Source organism: Lampetra fluviatilis, chromosome 37 (assembly GCF_964198595.1).
Source record: "Lampetra fluviatilis chromosome 37, kcLamFluv1.1, whole genome shotgun sequence".
Lineage (NCBI taxonomy): Eukaryota > Metazoa > Chordata > Hyperoartia > Petromyzontiformes > Petromyzontidae > Lampetra > Lampetra fluviatilis.
The window spans coordinates 2,183,100-2,207,011 of NC_136311.1; the positions used below are offsets into that span (position 1 = coordinate 2,183,100).

General features: G+C 50.0%; 1 protein-coding gene across 2 annotated transcripts; it reads left to right on the top strand.

Annotated features, from left to right (window-relative positions):
• Positions 1–314: 314 nt before the first annotated feature.
• Positions 315–22,768, top strand: YDJC (YdjC chitooligosaccharide deacetylase homolog). Of its 2 annotated transcripts, XM_078873531.1 has the most exons (7): positions 315–339; positions 4,750–4,815; positions 8,290–8,522; positions 14,932–15,094; positions 17,667–17,766; positions 18,300–18,486; positions 19,733–22,768. In XM_078873531.1, exons 3-7 carry the CDS (start codon positions 8,329–8,331, stop codon positions 20,145–20,147), a joined length of 1,059 nt encoding a protein of 352 aa, XP_078729657.1. In that variant the 5' UTR covers positions 315–339; positions 4,750–4,815; positions 8,290–8,328; the 3' UTR covers positions 20,148–22,768. The 2 variants fall into 2 exon arrangements, with proteins under 2 accessions (XP_078729657.1, XP_078729658.1); XM_078873532.1 differs by lacking the exons at positions 315–339; positions 4,750–4,815 and adding an exon at positions 5,028–5,132.
• Positions 22,769–23,912: the final 1,144 nt, after the last annotated feature.

A 23,912-nucleotide genomic window follows, 5' to 3' on the forward strand; every position in this document is an offset into this window, starting at 1 on the left:
ATTAGTCAACTACTTCAGCACACCGGTGCGCGCCGGCAGAGTAAAACCCACGGACCTTTTTACAAGCTTTCAATGACGTCACCCCGTTGAAACGTCAAGTACGTTTCTCCCCCTACGTAAGATGTCCGCTCATTTGCATACCGTTGCTAAGGGAGTCGGAGGGGGGGGCGACTGAGCTTTTCCCCCGTCCTCTTTGTTTCGTGGGGAGGGTGGGGACAGTCTGGGTGATGTGGTCACCTAGTGGGGTTGTTGTGGGTTGTTGGTGGTTGTTGTTTTTCTTTCAAGGGACCGCCGCCGTGTGGTACATTTAGCTGCGGACATCTTTGGGGAGTTTAACACGTAGGCTTTCGCGACCAATATTCATAATAGAGGTTTTTAATGTTAAATCGCGTAAATATGCGTCGTTAAACCCGACACCACCCGACACAGCCAACTAGTAAGGGTTGTCACGTAAACAGAACGTGCCAATTCGTCACTAGTACAGCACAAGTGTATAGTGTAGTGTATTGTAGTGTATAGTAGTGTATAGTGTAGAGTTTAGTGTAGAGTTTAGTGTATAGTGTAGTGTATAGTGTACTAGTACAGCACAAACCGGTGTGTTGGAGAGCCAAGCCACAACATTTACAATCTGAGTACGACGTTTCGCCAGTAATTACAACTAGCTGCATTGACCCTGACGCCTGCTGCTGCTGCTGTATATTTGGAGTTTGCGTGTCTCTCTCCCCGTGGTCGCGTGGATTTTCCTCTGGGTCCTCCGGGGTTTCCCTCCACATTTAGAAACAAGTGTTGAGATTATTTAGATTATTTTGCTGCTATGAATTTCCACGCGATGAGTCACTTTGTTGAGCTCTCATTTGTGGCCAGGGTGCTTCTGAAAAACAAATTAATACCTCAGTGGGATTTTCCTGATAGTTTGGGGATAGATTCATTTTCTTGGTATGTTTTTGGGTGCTTTGTTTTCTTTTCCTGTACTTTGCACTCCTGTCGTTATTTTGTATTGTTGTAACGTTCTGAAACCCGCCCCAACTGAGCATCTTTGAAAAAGAGCTTCATAGTTTACCAAGATTCCTCCAAGAAAAATATTCTGATATAGCTCCGTGAGCCTTACCTGGTAAAATAAAAACAAAAACGTTCAATAGTTAACAAATATTAATGAGTCGTTTGTAGAATTGTGTTCTCTGAAGAAGGGCAATTGCCTAAAACGTTATATATTTTTCAAGGCCACTTATTTACGAATGTGTTTTGGGTCTTTTGTAAATTTTGCTTGTGCATGTGCACACTGCCAAGGCAACATCAGCAGCATCAAATAATTAGTTTTTCTAGACTCTTATTGATTATGGATGTGATAAATGATAGATAACTCGTTTCTAAATCTGATTTTGTAATTATCTTTAAATGAAAATCCCACTTTTACCAGCACTTTACACAGTAATCACTTTTGATTTGAAGTTTTCATAACTGCAGGAATCCATACTCTTTAGTTCATTCGGTAAAGTCACGTAGGTAGAAAGAAAAATAAATAATAAATCACGACGTTTCGATCGCAACACAAGCAATCCTCATCAGGTGGAAATATACAGCAGTAGAACTTCTGAACAGGAAGAGCTGCTGCAACAAGAGGTTATATATATAGGTTTGAGGTGGGTGTCACCCAAGGGTGAGTAGGCGGGGTCAGAGATGGAAAGGAGTCCCGTCGCCGCACGCACGCACAACAGCTGCGTCAAAGGGAGAGATTGGCATGTCAATGTGAACGAGTTTAATGGGAAGATAGCGTGTCTGTGTCAGAGGACCGGGCATAGCGCCACCTCGTGGGCCACAAGCTGCGGCGTTGGCTGCTGCACAGTGAGAGGCCAACGTATCAAACACAAGAGAACCACCGTAGCAGTGGCCGTGCCAGTGAGACATACAGCCGATTAAACAGCGAGAGCTACCGTTACATCGAGGCAAAAGGGAGCAGCGGTGGCTATGTTAGTGAGACCTTAGTCTGTGAATGTAAAGACATTTAACAAGGTGATGTAATTCAGAGAGTCGGAAATAACTGCTTAACAACGGCAGGAAGGATGGAAACATCACAGCAAGTTTTGACTTTACCTGGTTAATAACATCCTTCCAATGGTTGCTCAATTTGTACCCATCTTCTCGATTGAAATTGTGTCTATGTTTATATATCTGGATGGCTTCATGGACAAATCTTTGATGGTAGCCCGAAGGTTTGCAGAGTACCTTGGTCTCGGAAAAAAACTATATCGTGTGAACCCACCACGTTAAAAGTGATCAGCTACGGCAGAGGTATTGGTTCTGCCGTGTTTCAAATCTGCCTTGTGTTCGCGAACACGGTCCGAGACATGTCGTTTTGTTTCCTCGATGTAACTGCTACCGCAGACACAACTTAGTTTGTAGACACCAGGGTATTGCATGTCAGGAATCACATCCGTCACAGATGGGATAAAATCACGGATTTTGTATACTGTGTTGAATATAACCTGGATCTTGTGTTTGTTTTAGATTTTGGAAATATTTTTGGTAACACCTGCTATGTATGGCAAGGTGATGCTTTTGATTGGGTCCTCAGATCGTTCTCTCCCCATGGTTGGGGATACAGCTTTGTGGATTGTGCGGTTTGAATATCCAATCATATTGAGGGCCTGGTGTACGTGCTCCAGCTCACTCTTGTTGCAGCAGCTCTTTGCTGTTCAGCAATTCTACTGCTGATTCTTTCCACCTGATGACGATTGCTTGTGTTGCGATCGAAACGTCGTGATTTATTGATTATTTTTCTTTCTACCTACGTGACTTTACCGAAAGAACCAAAGGGTATAGTAATCACTTTGTATGTTTTAGGTGCATTTATGATTAACCAGTCTTGTTAGCCCATACCAGATATTTATCAGTACCACCTGAGGTGGCAAAACATGAGTGGGGTTTAGTTTCTTAATGTGGCCAAGAACAGTGAATTCATTACGCAATAACCACGTGAAGTGAGTGGATTTATCAAATATTTCACCCTCGATTTCCATTTCATTAAATGTCTCGACAAAAATGTTGATACCTTTGGTGGTACCCCTTCCTGCCTTGTTTGGCCCGAGGACTTATCAATTAAAACACTACGCGTAAACTGTTAAAGACGAAACAACGCCACGTGCCAACTTTGTTAAATTGCATTAAAGTTGAACGCAACCGGGCAATGTATGCTTACAGATTAACACAATCCCTTATGGTAATACTGTACTAAGTGCTAAGCTGTCCAGTGCCACATTCATAAATACAACTTTAGCGTCACCAACAAGCGTCACACAAAGCCGGCTTTACATGGCGCACACCATTAGCTATTACGTCAGTAGGACAAAACCACATTTCTAGGCCTAGTAGCCGGTTACATAACGGACTAAGTGACTTAGTTAACTTTGTAATCTTCACCAATGTAGTTTATGTAGTAATGACTTAAGGGGGGGCTGTATGTTCACGGTATTAAATTCTGGACACGTGCCACATTGTGGTTCTCTGAGCCATACGCCACTAAATTTAAAAAAGCCCGTACAGGGCCTGATAGGTAACACCTGCAGGGTGAATAATAATTTACTGTGGTTAATTTACATCCCGTTGTCAATACACTGGTTAAAACAACATATTTAACAATTGTAATGATTCGTTGATGGGGCCGTGACCAGCCACGGTGTGGGTAAAGCCATTCCGCAATTAATTTACAAAAGGCTACATGACATTATTATTACTGGCATAATCCATGAATATCTATGGGTTAGAGTCATGGTCCGAGTTATGTCTAAACTGGTTAGCTTATAGTGAATATATGCGTGCCTCTGTTGGAAGCTACGAATGAAAATGTATTTGATTTCCACACCGTCAAGGTTCATTCATGGCGCAGCCCTGCAATTCCTCGTTCACGCCACTGCTGCCAGAAGGCCTCCCGAAGAGGGGAACTATTAGGGAGCGCCCTCTAGTGGGTATTTTGGTCTACTCTTCCACGCTGACCAGACGTTTTGAAACGGTCGGGAATACTAGAGCGTACTGTTACCTACAAAGACAAAGATCCCCCCTATAGCCTGAAGACAATTGGGGCAAGTGCTGTTAGCGAGCACCTATGAAGACCGGAACGGCACACGAGGTGGTGGTTGGCCAGCACCACGCCCTGCCGCCTTCGTCGGCGATCATTACACACCACACCAGCTACTCATTTAAGACCGAGTCGACCTAGGGGAGACCCAGGACCAGTTCAGATAATAGCAACTGGTGTTGGTGGACGCGAGCGGGAATCGAAGTCGGTCCGCCGGGTTCTTAGGACAGCGCGCTAACAGCTGCATCACCGCTCCCCTGTAGGTAGACTGTACAAACACCACCCCAACACGTGGCATGTTGCTCAACACGTGGCCTGTCGCTCAACACGTGGCCTGTCGCTCGACCCGTGCTGTACAATTGTACGGTGCAGTATACGCAAACAGTATTGCTGCTCGCCCACCACACCACCGTGGCAGCAATCCCAGAATGAACGTACTGTACGTACATTCATTCCACGCTGTGTAACCTATCGAACAATCGCACCCTCTGGCTAAAAGCGTTCAAAAGCCGAAAACGATCACGTTTAATTGTGAATTCCAGAGCGCCCTACAGGCAACCAATGAGTACGTGCAGAGTCTGGGTACAAGCCCTGTTTGCCATCACGAGGATCAACCTTTGGCCCTCCCGTGACCGAAAAGCCACATGGGGTCTATTTTGTCTCCCCCCCCCAAACAGCGCTCGCTCCTTCCTCTCGTGTCCGTGGCTTCACGACTCGTCATCGCAGTGGCCACCAGTGTCACGGTAAGCAAAGACAAAGATCCCCCGTATAGGCTTAACGTACTTTTGGGGGCAAGTGCTGTTATTCAGGCCGGCACGGTACACGAGTTGGTGGGTGTGGAGCACCACGCCCCGAGCCGCCTTTGTCTCCCTAGTGGCGATGTTGACTACACACCACACCTTGTACCAATTTGAGGCTGAGTCGACCTAGGGGGAGGCCCCGGGGCCGGCTCAGATAATCGTCACTGGGTGTTGGCCGTGAGCCGTCAATCGAACTCGGTCCGCCGGGTTCTAAGCGCAGCGTAGCGCTAACCGCTGCACCACCGCTCCCCGTCACGACGGTAAGCGCGCACACAACTCAAACAAAACCCTTAAAGAATATGTTTCTTCTTGGGTCTGCCTCGATTCAAAAGCTCATCGTCCCTCCCATGCCGTCGCCTCTCGGGGAAAAAAATGATGTCGGCTCGTGGTGTTGTGGCGATGCCCTTCGCCTGTGCGCCCCCTCGTGGTCAGCGCCACGGATCCCGGCGATTCGTGTGAAGACGAAACGGGTGAAAGGTGCCCGCAACATGCCCTGCGACTCGCTTGTTTGCTCACCCATGCCACTGATGGCCCAAAGAGCCTCTCACTCCAAGTGTCGTGTGAGCTCCAGAGAGGGCCACTATAGAGAAACGGGTTGCTTGGCCTGCTCTTCTTACGCGCTTAGCCATGCGTCTTGGAAGAGGTTAATCATTTACTGACAATGAGTTGTGTGTACGGTCTGTTCTCCTATAACGCGGTCAGTGCCGGATTATCCTAGTAGCAAAAGTAGCTACATATGCTACGGGCCCCGCACTTTCAAGGGCCCCGTGCTAAATGCTTTCAAGCTATCAATTCCGGCTCAGTGATTCTGCACTTGCTCTATTACTATAGTGCTATACCGCCTTCAACTTTTATGAATGACTGGATGTTTAAGTTTAGTGATTTGTCGTATTATTTGGCTGTATAGCAAATTAAAAATACAATTACTTTACTATGCAGGGTAAAATGTTTTTAATGTGTTTTTTTTATTTAGGGCCCCTTTATAAGATATGCTACAGGCCCCGCACTAGCTTAATCCGGCACTGAACGCGGTAGTTGCGTACCTGAAGAACGCCGCGTTATGGGAAAATCGCGTTAGGGTAAAGCAGAGTCCGCGATAACGTGCGAGATGCGTACGCAGGCCGAACAAAGACAGAGGCGCGTGGGTCGCGTCGAGATAGATCCAGCAGCATCCCACATTGTGCGATGCTACGCCGAGGCAGCCGTACAATCGCTTATTCCTACTCGCGTAGGAATAAGCGATTAATTGCGTTATATCCAATTCTCATTCGCGTTATGAAAGAAAAAAACGTGTTCCCTAATACATTTGTAGTGACGTTAATGATGTCACTATGGTGTTAGCACCAGGCACTATCGTAACCGTGCTACTGTGCGTCTGGAACCTCTCTCTGGGGCCAGAGTGAGTACGGCATGCCAACGGATCCGAGGGGGGCATAGTCCTGGTGACGGCTTGAGAGATGGCAAGTCAGGACATGGTAGTATGGGTGAACCCAAGATGGCACGTGACCGGGACAGGGTAGTGAGGGGGGCTTGAGAGACACGTGATACTCGGTCGAGATCCTTCGGGAAAAGTCTCGAAGGGGGCGTGACCGAAGGCTGAGCGAGGCCACGCCCAGGAGCATAAAGGGGCAGTCCCGAGAGCGTTCGTGGCTGTTTCTGGAATCAACCCTCAGCGCTACGTCTCTCTGATCTACGGTCTCCGTGGGTCAGTCAGGAGGCCAATGACTGACCCGGTTATGTAGTTACCTTGTAGCGTGTGTACGTTTATGTAGCTCACCCGTTGGGCTATGTAATCAACGTGTTGCCCCCAAGAACACTACACATTCATCGCGTTATATCCAATTCGCATTCTGAAAACACGGGTTATACGAGAACAGACTGTATGTTGAACTTCGTTTGCACCGTACGTAGCCAACTGTACTAATCGGAGTCGTTGGACTCGTTTCCAGGCGGGTCCTGCCGCTGCATTTGGGGTTTTTATGTCAAGATGTTTTTCAGCCAACTAATGATGAGTTATATTATTGGTTCTTTCGTTAAAGTCACGTAGAAGGGAAACAATAAAATAATACAAATACGTGACTTTACCGAAAGAACCAAGAATATGAATCCCTGCAGTCACGAAAGCTTTAAATCAAAATTTAATGATGAGTTGTGTTTATTTTATAAAGTGTGGGAGGAAACAGGAGCAGTCGGAGAAAACCCACGCCTTGTGCGAGGGGGCAACGCTCGATCCCCGTACAGATGGAATCGGATGTTGATTAGGCCACTTGCTGTATGGTAATGTCTTTTGGCAAGCCAGTGTATGGCACCTTGAGGTCCGAGTACCCACACTTGACCAGACCACACGTGATCCACTGATACACTAACTGCTGTATACCTATTTATACCGCTGGTTGGAGAGAGGTGAGGTTATTATTCAGAAACTTGACCGGGGGTGCAAATGTGTACCTATGTTCAGATGTGTACCTGTGTTCAAATGCGTACCTGTGGTGTTCAAATGTGTACCTCTGGTGTTCAAATGTGTACCTCTGGTGTTCAAATGAGCTGGGGGTCTGGTGTTTATTATAAACGGCAGTGCTGTGGCATTGATGACTATCCCACATTATTACGGCAGGGGAACAGAATATTCACAGCATCACTTGGCTTGCTACAAAATTATTACTCATTTTATCATTTCGAAAAGAACGATGAGCTGAGTCACCCCCTGGCAGAGATTTGAACTCGCACCCTTGCCACAGTGGGTGGAGTGCTCTGGCTCGGCGGCTGCTGCACACAATTAGACGACAGAGCGTGGCTGATGATGATGATGATTAGGCCATGGACGGAGTGCAAGTGCATTGCACCAAACCAATGTGATATCAATTGGTCGTTGAAGCAGAGATTAAATTACATTTGTTTGAGGATGCAGGATTTTTCGGCGCGGCGTGGCTATTGCTCTCCATCCCAATTTGTGTGTGCGCTCCGACATTCCTGCGCCCTCTGCCTGTCACCAATCACAGTTTCTGAGCATAGCCCCAACAACTCAAACAGCTAACAAACAGCACTGTTGAAGGTGTAATAGATTAGAGTTAATACAAGGTAACGTTGTAATAACTTGGGAAAGCCATCGATGGGAGGGAAAGAAGCGAAAAGTGTTGTGAACTGCGGTGTGCGGAGTGAGTGGTGGGTGAGTGGTTGGGTGTGTGAGTTCATGAGCGCTGCTGTTGTGGTAACCTGCCGTGTGGCGGTTGAACACATTGTGCATGAAACGCAACAACGAAGTCTGGTAGCATCCTCAACATGGGTGGAAGGAATCAAGGAGTGAAATGGAAACAGTAGCCGTGGTAGTGGCAGTAGTAGTAGCCATAGAAGAGTGATAAGGAGACGGTTGATTGACCCCATACTCTTCCTCCTTGCCCCCCCCCCCGTGCCCCCCAGTGCCCCGTGCCTCCTGCTGGCTCCAGCGTTCCGCGCGGCATGGCCGAGGAGACGAGCGAGCCCCGTGTGGCACGGCGGCGGCGTCGGCTGCTGCTGGTGGTGTGCGACGACTTGGGCTACTGCCCGCGGAGGAACCGCGGCATCGTGGAGTGCTTCTTGGCCGGCCTCGCGAGCGGTGCCTCCCTCATCGTCAACGGGAGGGCGGCCCAAGACGCGGCGCGCCTCGCCAAGACGTGAGTGCCCCCGGTGGCAGACGCGCAGTTCGGTTTTGTTTGGGTTTGGGGGGGGGTTTGGGGGGGGTTGGTTTGGTGGCGAGATGTGAGCTCCCACCCCTGGTATGGAGGAGGTTGTGGGTTTGATCCTGACCCCAGACGCCTGCTGGAAATTTGTAGTTTGTGCGTCTCTCTCTCCCCGTGATCGCGTGGATTTTTCTCCGGGTCCTCCGGTTTTCCCCTCCAAGTTTAGAAACGTGCGTTTAGAGTATTTGGCTGCTATAAATTTCCACGCGATAAGCCACTTCGTTGAGCTATCATTTGTGGCCAGGTCGCTTCTGAAAAATAGCCTATATAGCTCATTGGGCCTTACCTGGTAAAAAAAAAAGTTTGGGTTTGGGGGATATTATGGGGCGTCGTGTGTGTGTGTGTGATAGGGAGGGGGGAGCGGTAGTGTAGCGGTTAGCGTGCTGTGCTATGAACCTGCCGACCTGAGTTTGATTAGGACTCATGGCCACCAACACCAGTGACGATTATCTAAACTGTTTCTGGGCCTCCCGTAGGTCGACTCAGCCTCAAATGAGTATCTGGTGCGGTGTGTAAACATTGCCACTCGGGTGGTGCTGGAAAGCCACCCCCTCGTGTGCCGATGCAGCCTTCATAGGTGCTCACTAATAGCACTTGCCCCAACAGTCGGTTAAGGTTATATGGGGGCTCTTTGTTGTCTTTGTGATTCATCACAAATTCCGTTCTGCTTTCCGGTTGCGTCAAATGTGACACACATCTCCCAGTTATTTGGTGAATTTTAAACCTTTGTCCTGCTCGTATTTATCCTGAGCACAACTTTTCAGACTTCTTTATTATTTTATTCTAACACTACCTGCGCCTCCTTCCTACTGGATAGCAGAACTGGTGACGACAATGATGATGATGACAATGATGATGGTGACAACAATTTTCATTCGCAAATCTCTGTCACGTGCCATTACCAACAGCCACACACCTCCTTAAACAGCAACGGCTAAGTCTCGTTTAGGTTCAGCCTCACCAGGGGCAACAGGTAGGGCTGTGCAATATCCCCTCCGAGTTGCAGTTTCAACTGAACCCCTGAGCGGTTGCTATACGCAACAACCCATCAATCATTGAAATCCACTTCAACTTAACAAGCCACGAGTCCGGCCTTATGCGCACGGCATACTGATCACGGTGGCAAACCACCAACCCATCCATCCCTTAGCCCTGTAGACACAATGGATGAGCTCAGACAATCCTGCAGATATGAACTCAATGCAAGAAAGTCTGAAATAATGCCCAAAATGTATGTATGTATTTTAAACTTAGTAATAGGTTTTTACCCTTTCAACTGGTACAAAAACTGACACCTTTATACAAGGGATCATGTTTGCAATAACCACAACACAAGCAGTCAAAATGCAAACAAAAATAAACAACTCTGATGATGATAATGATATGCACTGTCCTTGAAGTTGATTGGTCCACACCTGAGACAGCTTTTCTTAGAGCCTAGTCTCCATTGGTGTTGGACCAGATGACGCCAAAAGGCGTACAACTCAAAAACAGCGCACGATCAGAGTATTGAGAGCTCGGGGTAAAAACCTATTACTATATTTTGCCACTGGTAAAGGAGGTCTCATAGTGTATTTTGAACTTATTTCTCATCGTACGTAGCCAACCATGCTCATCCGAGGTGCGGGGGAAGGATAACAAACTAAACACAGAAAGCATTTTTTAAGAAGGGTCAACACAGTTCCACTTAGGGCCTGGCAGGGACCCCTTCTCTCTCGGGAGTTTCACACGGAACGCCTGGGCGTCGTCATCACCAACAGCCCGTCCAAACAATGCATGCACATGTGCAGCTCAATCATAGCGATACACTCCGCTGCTGCGGTTGCCTGGCTTGACCACCTGAATGTGTAATTGTAGTTCTAGCTCTGAATGTACATCGGCAATACGAAAGAAAAAAGTTATTGTCAGTCCACTGCTGGATGAGGGCCTCCCCACGCCGTGCCGGTTATGGGGGTTGTTTGACCACGCCTCATCGCGCTGGTCAGCGTGGGTTGGCGACGGTAGGGAGCGCGTGCATTTTGGAGAATGGAATTACCACAGTGTCACCATGGATTTTTTTGGGGCTACATGGTGAGTTCCACAGCCCTGTGACGACCTGTCTGTGCGTGGTGGGGGTCACCCATCCAAGCACTATCCTGCTTGGCTGATGTTTGGCAAGATGCGGCACAATCCGGGCGATTTGGTCGGAGGCAATGTGCACATACTGTACAGCGTCGCATAACCGACTCGCTGGGGACCGAGGTGTAGGCGGATATGTTCGCACCTCCGATTAGCACGGTTGGCTACGTACGGTGCGAAAGAAGTTCTACATACGTGAAAAGCTCAGATTTGTGATCATCGAAAATTACCCCACGCACAATATGGTACTGGGTGTAGCCGTTTAATTGGTTAAGGCAGTCAGATATGCGACAATGCACCGTGCATAAAATCATCGACACGTAGAACGGACGTAAGCACTGGGGCTGCCTTCCTTTACCCAGGTGAGCTAACACAGGTTGACGGTCCTTTCTAGAATCCAAATTTTTTAAAGAATGTTGCCACTTACTATACGAGTTGAGCGCCATAAAATCCCAGGCGTTGATCTTCGCATCGATTTCCTCACGCTTACAACCACGGGGAACACGCAGGTCATAATCAGGCAAGCTCACTGCGGATTCACATGCACAGCCTTTATTACCAAATCACATTTAGAAAATCTAATTATCTGGACATATGACCAAGAATGTATCAAATAGTACATTTCCAATGGTCGACCAACATTCAGCGTTTAATGTTGCTTTGCTTGAAATTAATGCAAGTGTAGTGACATCTCAGATGTCACTGTGTGGTACTGGCTCGAGCGAGGCGTGGCATGCGATGTACTCACATCACGTGTGTAGCGACATCGTGAGTGTCGCTGAGTAATGCGGCTCGAACGAGGCACGGCGTGCGATGTACTCACATCGCGGACACCCTGTAGGTGGTGGGTGTAGTACCAGCCCTAGAGGGGGCTCGGTGAGTGCTGGGATAGCGCTCAGTGGCACCACGCGTGGCGTGCAGTGCTGACCCCTACAGGAGGGAGTGTGAGAGTGTCAGCCATGGGGTGAGGTTACCCTGGGCCATGGCACTCTGGTTGACCCTGGAAGGCACGTGACCGGTAAGATCTACACAGGGGCCCCAGGTGGGGGCTTGGGGGTGGTCACGTGTCAGGGTGAGATCCTACGGGAAGGGTCAAGAAACGACGAGAGGTTTCTCGAAGGTGGCCGTGGCCAAGGGTGGGGCCAGCCACGACCCGGGAGCATATAAACCGGGTTCCCACAGGGACCGGGGCTCTGCGTTGTTATCGTCATCTGAAGATCTACGATCTACGTTCTACGTCCAAGAAGAAGTCACTAACACGTGGACGAGGACCCCAGCCAGGGTCCTGTCCGTTGTAGCTACTCCCAGTAACTAGCGTAGTTAGCCTGGTGGTCCACCACCATATGTTATCTGGTAAAGGGGCAGTAGCCCCTTTGTGTTAATGTGTTGGTGTAAATAAATGTGTTGCCTCCAAGAAGTATGTCTGCGACTCAGTTGAATCCACTACACAAGGAAGGAATGTATGACCTGGTAAAGTAAAATATCTAGGACGGACCTCTAGAGGGAGCTCTGGAGCGAATGTGGCCGCCTCTTCTGGGCGGTGGTGACGACACGCGCCTCCAATCCAGTGATACACTGTGGGAGCCAGCGAGGGTTGGTCGATCACCGCGCACATTTTGCAAAACTCCCCACTGGCGTCGCAGTGCCATAGCCTGGCTTTCCAGGAGCCGGAGTTGAGAAAATGTGGACTCCATCTGTTCAGTCGATGTGGGATAGAGTGTTTCTCCGTTGCATGCGTGGGTGTTCTCCAGGTGCTCTGGTTTCCTCTCACGTCTAAACACTCAATTAGCACGAAAACACCTTCATATATGCAGGACCGCAGAACTTGGGGAATGTGGACTCCATCTGTTCAGTCGATGTGGGATAGAGTGTTTCTCCGTTGCATGCGTGGGTGTTCTCCAGGTGCTCTGGTTTCCTCTCACGTCTGAACACTCATTTATTAGCACGATAACACCTTCATATATGCAGGACCGCAGAACTTGGGGAATGTGGCATTAGCTCGCCGCCTGGCTGCTGCTTTCCTGCTCGTCTGTGGTTCCTCCTCCTCGCGCCTCCGAGTCGTTCTCTCTCTACAAGAGCGAGCGGACACGGTGCGGCGTTAGCGCGTTACAAGTTAATATCACTATTATTGATATTCTATGCTGGCCAGACTAGGGGTGCCACGGTGGCGAGATGTTAATTACCTCGTCTGGTATGCAGGAGGTCCTGGGTTTGCACGTCTCTCTTTCCTTGTGGTCGCGTGGATTTTTTCTCCGGGTCCTTCGGTTTTTCCCTACATATTTAGAAACATGCGTTTAGAGTTTTTGGCTGCTATACATTTCCACATGATGAGCCACTTTGTAGCGCTATAAATTGTGGTCGCTTCTGAAAAAGAGCTCAGTGGGCCTTTCCTGGTAAAATAACAAATAAACATTTAGACAACTCCTGCTTGGGTCTCAATCACGATTGTTAACTTTGCAATTTCATTGGCCTCTAAAATTAATACGAATGTTATTACTCCTATAAAACTATTGTTTTTTTACTGACGTTTCTAGACCTTGGACAGAGTAAAGATAGCGACTGTAGCCAAGTTAGAAGTGGACTTTAACCACAGTGACTACGCAATAAACAAGGCAAGGAAGGTACTTGGTGACGCTGCTGCTGCGTTGGCAGTGGTGCACAAGCACGGTTAGCAACAACAAAAAGCTCAAACACGTTTCGTCAACGACAACACTGTACGCTGTGAGAGAAGGCCATTGCCCGAAAACGTCGCAAATTATACGCACGCTATCCTTCTTTGGCCACAGTGTTAATGACGGACGTGTTGGTATTTGTGTTATCGTTAAATAAAGCACGTGCTATCTCAAGGAGGCGGTGTCTGGTGTAGGCCAATCCGTTTCAATGACAACGCATGCATTATTAAAGCACGTTTGTTTGCATGTTTTAGCACAATCATGTGTGGTTCATGCAGATGTGATGCCTTAACACCTGTTAAGATGTTAACACCTATGTGTGTATGTTGAACTTCTTTCGCACCGTACATAGCAAACCGTGCTAATCGGAGATGCGGGGAGGGGAAGGACAATAAAATAAACAAAGCAATTCTCACGAAATTAGTTTTCAATCTAGATTATTTGAAAGTGGTTAGCTCCAGCGGCTTCTTAATATCAGAAGCAAGAGCGTTCCAGACGGCCGCAGAAGCACATCTGAAAGCGTGCGATGCAGTGACCATCTTTGTTCGATGGGTTATCCAAAATCCGCTGCTGCGAGGATGACTGGAGTTCGCGTGATGGTTTCTGCTCCTTGGCGAGATCAGCAAGGTATTGTGGTTCATTTTTAGCAATCACTTTGTGTGTAATGAGTGCGACCCTATAATGTATCCGTTCGGGAACCGTAAGCCAATGCAGCTTGGCGAGCACTTGACGGACACGGTCGAATCTTGCAGTACACCTGATGTTTACAATTATCTTTGCCGGAATAGGTTAAGGCTATTCTTTTTTTTTCTTTTCATCAAGGCACGTGCTCCTTTTATTTGTCTGGAGCCAGAGCAGAGGGGATGGGGCTCCGACGCGATCCGGGGTTGTGCTGTGCGTCCTGGAAGCACGTTCTTCAGCAGCTGAAGTCAGCTTCCTGAAGGTCCCGGGCACGTGAATCGACACGTCAGACAGATTCAAATAGCGCGCAATTCAACCCCAAAAAAGCCACATTGCAGGATCGATACCGTACAGCCGTGAAAACCTATGTAGGTAGTAGGTTCGGTGGCAGCTGGCCAATGAAAGGACCAACCGTATTGTTATAGCCGTGCCCAGTGAGGGGTTGTAGAGAAAGAGCTGCCGTTTGCAAAAGCGTTCCCTTGCTTCTGCAAAGCAACAATTCAAGCCTACATCAATCGCGACGATTCCGTTATGGAATTTCACCACGAATGGTGTTTAGAAGTCATTTGTACGAGCCACCTTACGTTACAGGCAATGTACGTCTGTGTTTGTGCGTGCCGTTTTCGATGTCGTCTTTCATTGCGATTGATTTTACGCCGATTTCCATTTGCTTCATTGTACTTGTATTTGTTTTATTCTTATTTTATGTTACCACTGTTGTCATGTTGGTGACCCGGGTCACTCTTGCAAAGTAAGTCTCTCTTATCCTGGCTTTCTCGAGTTCACACCTGGGCCAAGACGAAATCAACTGGGGAAAACGCATTCCCTCTCTATGTGTGCGTTACCGCCCCTTCTCCCCCCACCACCACCAGGCACAGAATGCCGCTGGGGCTTCACGCCAACGTGACGGAGGGCGAGCCCGTGTGCCGGACTCTGCCCCGCTCGGGGCGTGGGCTGCTGCTGCCGGGGGGCACGTTCCGCGGGATTGCGAGTTTCCGGGAGGCAATGGATCGCGGGGACATTGACCCCAAGGAGGTGGGTGGTGGACGGGGACTGTGGGCCCCCCTTCTCTCTCCCGACTCGCTGACTGAAATAGCTGGATGTTTTTAACCTGCATACAATTACTAGTTCATAAAGCCAGGTCTTCGCCAGGCAAACGTTTTCAATATTGAACCTAATGATTTTTTTGACAATTTTTGTATCTACGATCAGACACTCCAAAAACGTATTTTCCACAAAACACAAAAATTTACAACTTGATTCAACTTCTTATATTTAAAAGACATACCCATTGGAAACCACTCACTTTAAAGATTGTTTTTTTTTATTAGAAAGAACAAACATTTATGAACTTCATACTCTGAGGGGCGTTTAAAACACATCGGCTTAAAATGAAAGCTCCTATCTTTCACCATTTTCGAATTATTCAGATTTGGATATCACAAAGTGTCTTTTTTCCATTCAAAACCGCTTGAATCCGTCATCTCAAAAACAATAAAAGATAGAACAATGGTTAGCTTTAATTTGATTTGCTGCTTAACGCGCTATCAAAAAAACTGCAATGTTATATTTTGAACGGTTTCTGAATTACACTCACAAACAAGTTCATGGGGCATTTGACATCAAGATTTGGGAGCCTTTAAATTAAAAATCTCAAATTTCCCTGTGGTTTGTGTCCAAAAAGCTACTTATGTACCACATGTTAGCGTTCTACCATGCCAGGAAGTACCCTAGAGGCTCTTGAGACACATTCTATATAAATAAAGTCCTTACTCAATGTGGGCTATAACTCTATTATTTTAGTTTCACCGTGTATTGGGTTTAGAGGAATACAGTCTCATGGTGACAATATTAATTTAAAAAAATCAAGGTACGATACTCACAATTAAGTTATCGTGCGTGTTGCTTTCATGCTGGCCCACCGCTCTAGAATTTCCTATAAAAAATGGGGTGGACCGCAAAACTTCGTGCTGCTCTACCGATACGATAGCCAGATGCGTTACATCGGGCTTGGTCCATGGTAGACCAAGTAATTTTTTATTAAATGTTTTACTTTGTTATCTGTTGATTCCAGGCCACCTCGTGGCCGACTGGGCCCCTATGCGGCGCATTGGGGCACATATCCCCCCGCCCCATCAGTTGCGCTCCTGGGTAGTGGACGCTCTGGATGATTTTTAACGCTTCCAAACAGAGGTCAACAGTGTCCATGCGTTAGCCCCGTCCGCACGTACGCCCGCCTGTCCAGAACAGGAGGGCGCGATAATTCTCGTGAAGATGGTCCAATGCGAACGCTCTTCCTTCCGATATTAGGAAGCCACTGGAGTTGTCCACCTGTAATGAGAGAGCGCCATCCGGGGGGTGCCAGAGGGTGACGGGGACAGGCACCATTACGTAATCGGCATCCAAGCCGAAGGGGGGATAATATCTGGGCCAGGGAGGACGGGCAGAGTCGTGCAGAGAGGTTCTGGAACCATCGGGAAGGTTCCACGAGGGGGCGTGGCTAGAGGCGGATCATCCAACGGAGCTCACCCTCCTTGCGGCACGCCGTCAGTCAGCGGCGAGGCCCAGAGGTCGCAATCGGGTACCCGATACCCGTACCCTACCAAATACCCGTACCCTACCCGATACCCGTACCCTACCCGATACCCGGCTACCCGTACCCGGGCCGGGTATCGGGTAGGGTACGGGTAACCCGTACCCGTACCTGGCCGGGTACGGGTACCCGTTTGCGACCCTGGTGCGGCCGGGTACGGGTACGGGTAAGGAATCACAACCCGTTTGCGACCTCTGGCGAGGCCGGCAGAGTGGAGTGAGCCACGGGGGGTACTCGGAGAGGGACGGCTCGTCTACGGCGTTGAGAAGAGGGAATCACCCGGAGGGGGAGCTGTGCCGTACTGCCACTAATTAAACCACTCTGACAAGCATCGTCGTGGAAGTCTTTTATTACACACCTTTAGAATCATCGAGGTTGAAAACTACATTTCTTTAGAACTGCTTTGTGTTTAGTTATCATCCCCCCCCCGCACCTCCGATTGGCACGGTGGGCTACGTACGGTGTGATAAATAAGTGGTTCGATTTTGTTTGGCATCGTATCCCCCCCACAACACTTCTAGTCAGCGTGGTGTTAGTAAGGCACGTGTATCAGTGTGTGTTGTGCTAGTAAGGCACGTGTTTTATATTTCAAATGTGCACCAACGCGCACATTTGAAATGTATCTTGCAATGTATCCATGCCGCAGCCTGCACCCTGAACTATTAAACAACGTGTTTTTTTTTTTCATTTGACCAGGTAAGGTCTACAGAGCTATATTAGCTCTTTTTCAGAAGTGACCTGGCCACAAATGAGATCTCATCGAAGTGGTTGATCATGTGGACATTTATAGCAGCCAAACACTCCCAATGCATGTTGATTCTAAATGGAGGGGGGAAAACTGGAGGACCCGGGAGAAAAAGCCACACCATCACGGGCAGAACATGCAAACTCCAAATATACAGCAGGCGTCAGAATCGGGATCGCACCCACGACCACCTGTATACCAAGCGAGGTAGTTAACATCTTGCCACCGTAGCACGAGAGAGAGATCACCGTGTGCGCATGCGTCCACAGCTGGAGATGGAGTTAACCGCACAGATGGATCGCTTCCGCGAGCTCACGGGCTCCTGGCCGCGGCACGTCGATGGCCACCAGCACTTCCACGTGCACCCAGGTACCCCCGCACGCCAGCAGCACCGACTGGGCCTCTACCATCTGCTCCCTCACATAGACGGTGCGGGGAAGCCTTCATCCAGCAGTGGATCTTGGTCTCTCAAAGTCTCACCTGGGTGGAACAAAATACAAACAATGATGATCAGAATAAGAATTAAAATATTGAATGCTTCAGATGGTGCCCAGGTGGGATTTAACAGATTACAGGATGCACCACGAGAGGGCAGCAGTATTATTACCATGGATGCTGAACACAAAGTTTGGGTGCGACCCTACGGGACTCCTTGCGATTCCCCTTCAGATTTTGACTGAATCTGTGACTTTCCAATGACCGACCCTCTGACCCACCACAACGCCGTGACCCCACTGACCCCCTATAACCCCCTCCCCTTGGGGAGGTTCTGGGGCCCATTTTAAATCCCCACGTGTACCCCTGCCACGCTGCAACCCTCCACGACTCCCTACGGCTCGATGATTTGCCGTGAACCCCCCCATCCCCCTCCCCCGTGACCCGCGCGGTGGCGCCGTGTGCAGGTGCGTGCGTGGCGTTTGCGCGCGTGTTGCGCGCGTGCGGCACGGCGAGCACGCGCGTGCCCATGGAGGCCTGCGCGGGCGGCGCCGCGGCGTGCCCGTGGATCTCGGCGGAGAAGAGGGAGTTCTTCTGCAGCGTTGAGCGGGAGGCGGGCGCGGCGAGGACGGTGTTCAGCCAGCACGGCCTGCGGTGAGAAGGGTGGGGGGCGACAGGTTCCGTGTTAGGGCCACTGGGCCATCGCGCACTTTCAGATGCGCCTCTGCGGCCGTCTGGAACGTTCTTCCTTCCGATACTAGGAAGCCACCTGGAGCTGTGCACTTTTAAATCTAGATTGACAAACGAATCTTGAAAAAAACTGCTTTTTTGCGTTTAGTTGTCCCCCCCACACCTACAATTAGCATGGTTGGCTGTGGTGCAAAAACAAGTTCAACATAGACCTGCTGGCGAAAACACGGTTCACGGAGGCTCAGGATCATCGTTAAATTGGTCTCAGGAACATCGTAAAGTTGGCAGTTGTGTAGATACAATGTGCCATGGGGAGGTTTTCTCTGGAGTCTTTTCCACACGCATGCACAGACGAAATAAAAAACTAAGAAGCGGGGAATGTGTGAAACGTCATGAGCAGGGGGTCTTCTTAAAAATAAACGAACTTGAGGATCGATGTGCTTATCCTGGTTGAATGAAGAGGTTGTCATTACAGTACAAACACACAGTGGCTATTCGTGGCTCGAAGTTCAGGAGGAAACCAAGTCCGCCTCAGGATTTCTCAATCTTAGATGGCAATGTGCGCTGGTGACCCAACTGATAAATGGAACATAAGATACAACATGGCCATGGTGACGATGAGGATGGTAGTGATGATAGTGCTGCTGCAGCTGCACCAGTGGTCATGTTGACGATGGTAGGGATAATAGTACTGCACCAGTGGTCATGTTGACGATGGTAGGGATGATAGTGCTGCACCAGTGGTCATGTTGACGATGGTAGCGATGATAGTGCTGCACCAGTGGTCATGTTGACGATGGTAGGGATAATAGTACTGCACCAGTGCTGGGATGCACCAGAGCCATTCCCCTGAGAAGCTGCGAGCAGCCAACTGCTGGAGACAGCGTTGATGATGAAGCTACTGCCAGCACATTCCAATTTCTCACTTGGGGTCTCTATGCGAGTCTGTCGGATCTCTAAGAGTGTGGGCCTCGAGAAATGTCTTATGATCAAACCGCTTCTGGCACATTCCAGTTTCTCAGCGAATCCACCGACACGCGTCGTCGCCGTAGTCTGGAAAACTTAAGATGGACCATCCCCTCCTAAACCTTGACACGGGGGGGGGGGGGGGGCAGCCCTCCGATGCTCTATCGTGGCGTCGACAGTGCGCTCACGTCAGCTTCTATGTCACCGCAGCTTCTATGTCACCGCAGCTTCTATGTCACCACAGCTGGGCCCGCGCCTTCGTGGGGATGAGCATCATGGGCGCGCACATGACGCTCGAGCGTCTGCAGACGGCGCTCGCGGCCGCCTGCGAGCAGCTCGAGGAGGGGCCGGTGGCGGACGACGCCGGCGAGGACGACGGTGCCACTCGCGCGTCCACGGTCGAGGAGCAGGCGGACGATCGCCCAACCAAGCCAGAGCGCCATCGGGCGGCCGTCGTGGAGCTCATGGCGCACCCGGGCTACCCGAGCGAGGGCCGCCCGGATGGCGCGGCGGTGGTGGCGGGCTGCGGGCCCGACGGTCCGGACGAGTTCTCGATGTCGGAGGAGCGAGAGCACGAGATGCGCACGCTCGCGCGCCCAGAGCTCGCGCAGTTTCTCACAGAGAGTGGGATTCAGCTGTGCTCCTTCGAAGATCTGTAGCTGGCCTCATGTGCGCGGGCGAGAGGTTGGTACTACAGCCACCAAATTTCTGGGAGGCTCAACCGGGACACGTGGTGAGCCAGCTCCACCCACACGGCGAGCGGCCTGCCTCGCTCACGCTTGCATTGGTCTAGGCTTACCGCCCCATAGACCTCGCTCTTGCCCGCATCACAAGTCGAGCACATGGCCAGAAACACGCGATGAGCTTCGGGACAGCGGGAAGGCCCTTCTCAAAAACCGGGCCGGTCTTAGCCAAACCAGGCTATTCGGTAGCTGTAGCATGCACAGATCCACGTGCACACTGGCTCACAGCCGTGCACCAGTAGCCATGGACTGCCACACCCCATGCTTGACAGAGCCTCGTGTGCACAGTGGCGGTGTTGATAACTTAGATCCCACTACTACCTGGGTTGTTAAAACTAATAAAAAATGATTTTACCAGGTAAGGCCCACTGAGCTCGACTGCTAAACTAAGTGGCTCATCACGTGGAAATGTATTGCAGCCAAATACTCTAAACGCACGTTGAATCTATAAAGGCGGGAAGAACCGGAGGACCCGGGAGAAAAATCCATGCGACCACAGGGAGTTAAAGCCGGGGTCCAACTGTTGTCAACCGTGGACTGCACTACCACCTCCGTCACACAACCAGTGACCAGGTTCTGGAATCTATGGAGCGATCTTGCCCTTGTGGTACAGGCTGTGGCTGGGTGTTGGTAACTGCGGAGCGATGTTTCCCGTGTGGTACAGGCTGTGGCTGGGTGTTGGTAACTGCGGAGCGATGTTTCCCGTGTGGTACGGCTCTGGCCGCGTGTTGGCGTCTGTAGAGCACTCCCGCCCGTGTCGACCCCAGCACACCGCCCGCCGTGGAGCAGCCCGCCGCCGGGTGTCCATGGCTGTAGACTGTTACTGCCTCTGCGGAGCCTCACAGCATCAGTCTAACGCCACGGGCGCCCGGGCAGCGGAGAACGAAGCGCGGCAAGGGAGGGGCAGGCGGATGTGCGGCGGGGGCGGGGGGGTTAAAATTGAACGAGTCATGTGGTGATGGCAGCGCACAGTGTGACAGAGCACCTATTGTAGAGATAGATTCTCAAAACGATCGTCTGCGAATAACAGTCCCATAGTCCAGCTGCTGCTGCCGCCGCCACACGTTGTGTCACGGTGGCGACCATAATAATTCTAATTCAGTTGCGTTGCACTCAAAAGGCCCACGAACAAAGTTCATCCAGGAGCCCAATCTCGGAGGCAAAGCAGAGGTTGAGCTTGGCTAGGGCTTGGTGCTGTAGGCTGGCCACAACACCTCCTAGGCCAGGGGTCGGCAACCAAAATAACAAGAAGAGCCATTTCTTTCCAATTCGGTACAAAATTCAGTATTTCAAGAGCCGCAATGCATCTGAGTACATACTGTACATACGTACATATCGTCAAGAAGCAGCCCGTAAAGAGCCGCATGCGGCTCCGGAGCCGTAGGTTGCCGACCCCTGTCCTAGGCAGTGGTGGAAACTCCACAGGTCACATGGTGGCAGCCAGCCAGTCTCTCCGCGGGATAGCCACTGTAGATTGCCAACAACTTGTTACCACTTTATCCACCCTGTATACTGGAGTGCAGCTAATGAGCTACACCTCCCTCCTGCAGTAAGTATCTCGCCAATCAAACTGGATTATTAGGGGTGCCGTTACGACGCATTAACATTGAATGGACACCCGTCTAATGTCGCTGTAATACACGAACGAATTTTTGTTTACAAAATCGCCTCTTCAAACTGTGGAAAGTTTGTATGGGGGTCAGTAATGTGATATCCGCCACAGACTGTGCAGTTCATGCGTGTTGTTCCAAAATGAGATTGTATTGAATAGGAAATGGATCGTCTATTCCTTAGAATTAGGACGATTTTCCGTACTGTACTTTAAAGCAAAAGTTGTGGGTGCATCTTATAATCAAAATCGGTGTCCGTACGTGTGCCTGGCACCAAATCTGTCTTCTATTGCGAATGTCAGCGATGTGATTCAGGAGCTCGATGGCCATGTCGAGGTTTGCTGCTGCTCATCACGATGAGAGGGCTCCATCAGCGAGATAGAGAGAGAGTTCGTGTCGTGTCGCTGTTCTTCTTCCTCCTCTGTTGAAGGAGCGCAGACCGCAGTGGGTTTACTGTGCGTGTCCAAAGCGTGGGTTAAATGGCCACAATCAAACTGTCGCTGATCTATAATGTTTCTGTATGGGTGTCTGTGTATCTTTAAGTGCTTCTGTGGGTCTATATGCATCTCTATAGGCCTCTGTTTTACTATATATATAGTCCATAGTTTGAGTTGCATGGCCACAAAATCGCACTACTGTGGTTTGTCTCGAGTGTTCCGTTCCTGTGGTGCGCACTGGCCTGCTGATGATCTGATGAAACGGTTGGATGGCTACACCACCGGTGTCTTCGAAGAGGAGGAGTGTCAAAACCCGGAGGTGTGCAATGATGTTTGGGAGGCGTTTATTTCGGACGTCCGCATCGTTCCACTCCGGATCTATCGAACTTTGGGCACGGAGTGCACACGTTTGGGGTGCGCTTTACTTTCCGGAAGGTATCATGACATCTGGAGAACACGGTAACAATGCGTTTGTATCAAGGACTGAAGCGGCTGCCGTGCGACTCGTCGATCGGTGCGTACAGAATTGCCGCGCAACTTCCTTCGCATTAAATATAATTATGAAGCCCCCCAAGTTGTGGACCCATCTGTGTGTGGAGTTGAGCGTCGTGGTTAGGGAGGGAATGGGCCACCTCAAGTTTCCCCAGACGCCAGTGACGAGTGGTGTTGTGGCTTTGTTGTTGCAGACCAAGAGCCCGGATATTTGTTTTTTTTATCCAGAAAATTTCAGCCCCAAGACTTTTGTTTGGTTCGTTTAGCCGAGTCCCCATTTCGCAACGTTTGTACAATATCATGCCAGGTGCTCATTTATCTCGGGAGTGCTGCTCGAAATCCATGGGGCCTGAACATGCAAATTAAAAATTTCCACTGTCAAACCGCATTTTATATACATGTCGATGATGGATTAGTGGCAATGGTTTGCACACCGTGCTATGAAGCCGGCCAAACGAGTTGTATTCCCGGTCACGGCAACATCAGTGGCCGGCAAACTCTCAAACACCGAGCCCATCCCCTCCAACAACACGCATAGACCGGCGCGGTGCAGCATAGTATGGCCAAACAGTCCACACGACTGACGCATCATGTGAGAGACCTTCATCCAGCAGTGGATTGATAATGGGCTGCACATCAATATTTTATTGGTGATGGCACACAATGACCTACACACCTAGGTCATGGAAACAGAGCAACGCCATCCCGATTCATCATCCACGCCGCGCCGCTGTGGGCGCGATTGGCACAACGGCAATGACAGTCGTTGCAAGGAAGAACACCAACAACCCCCCACCCCCACCACCCCCAGTGTCAGCATGGCGAATCGAACCGTAACCCCGAGGCAGACGAGCGGGCTGCTGCAGGCGCGCACGTGACCACCGGCGCCCACGCGCGCGAGCCGTGACGCGCATTCTCATGATTCCCCTCCCCAACCCCTCCTCCTCCTTGGAGTCCGGGCAGATGATTCATTCATGCCTGGTTACCAGGAGACTCGAGTGGGTGGGAGGGAGGTTATGAAGGAAGCAGGGAGGAAGAGAGGAGGAGTGGGGGGTAAAAAAGGAGGCTGAGAAGATGCAAGGTGTGCTGGTGGGAGGATGGATTGCGACAGCGGGATTGGTGAGATGGATTAAAAAAGATGG

Excerpts from the sequence above, each read along its gene's own strand:
- YDJC (XM_078873531.1), top strand. The coding sequence starts at position 8,329 with ATGGCCGAGGAGACGAGCGAGCCCCGTGTGGCACGGCGGCGGCGTCGG. Across the intron at positions 8,523-14,931 it reads GCGGCGCGCCTCGCCAAGAC|GCACAGAATGCCGCTGGGGC; the intron begins GTGAGTGCCCCC and ends CACCACCACCAG. Across the intron at positions 15,095-17,666 it reads GGGACATTGACCCCAAGGAG|CTGGAGATGGAGTTAACCGC; the intron begins GTGGGTGGTGGA and ends ATGCGTCCACAG.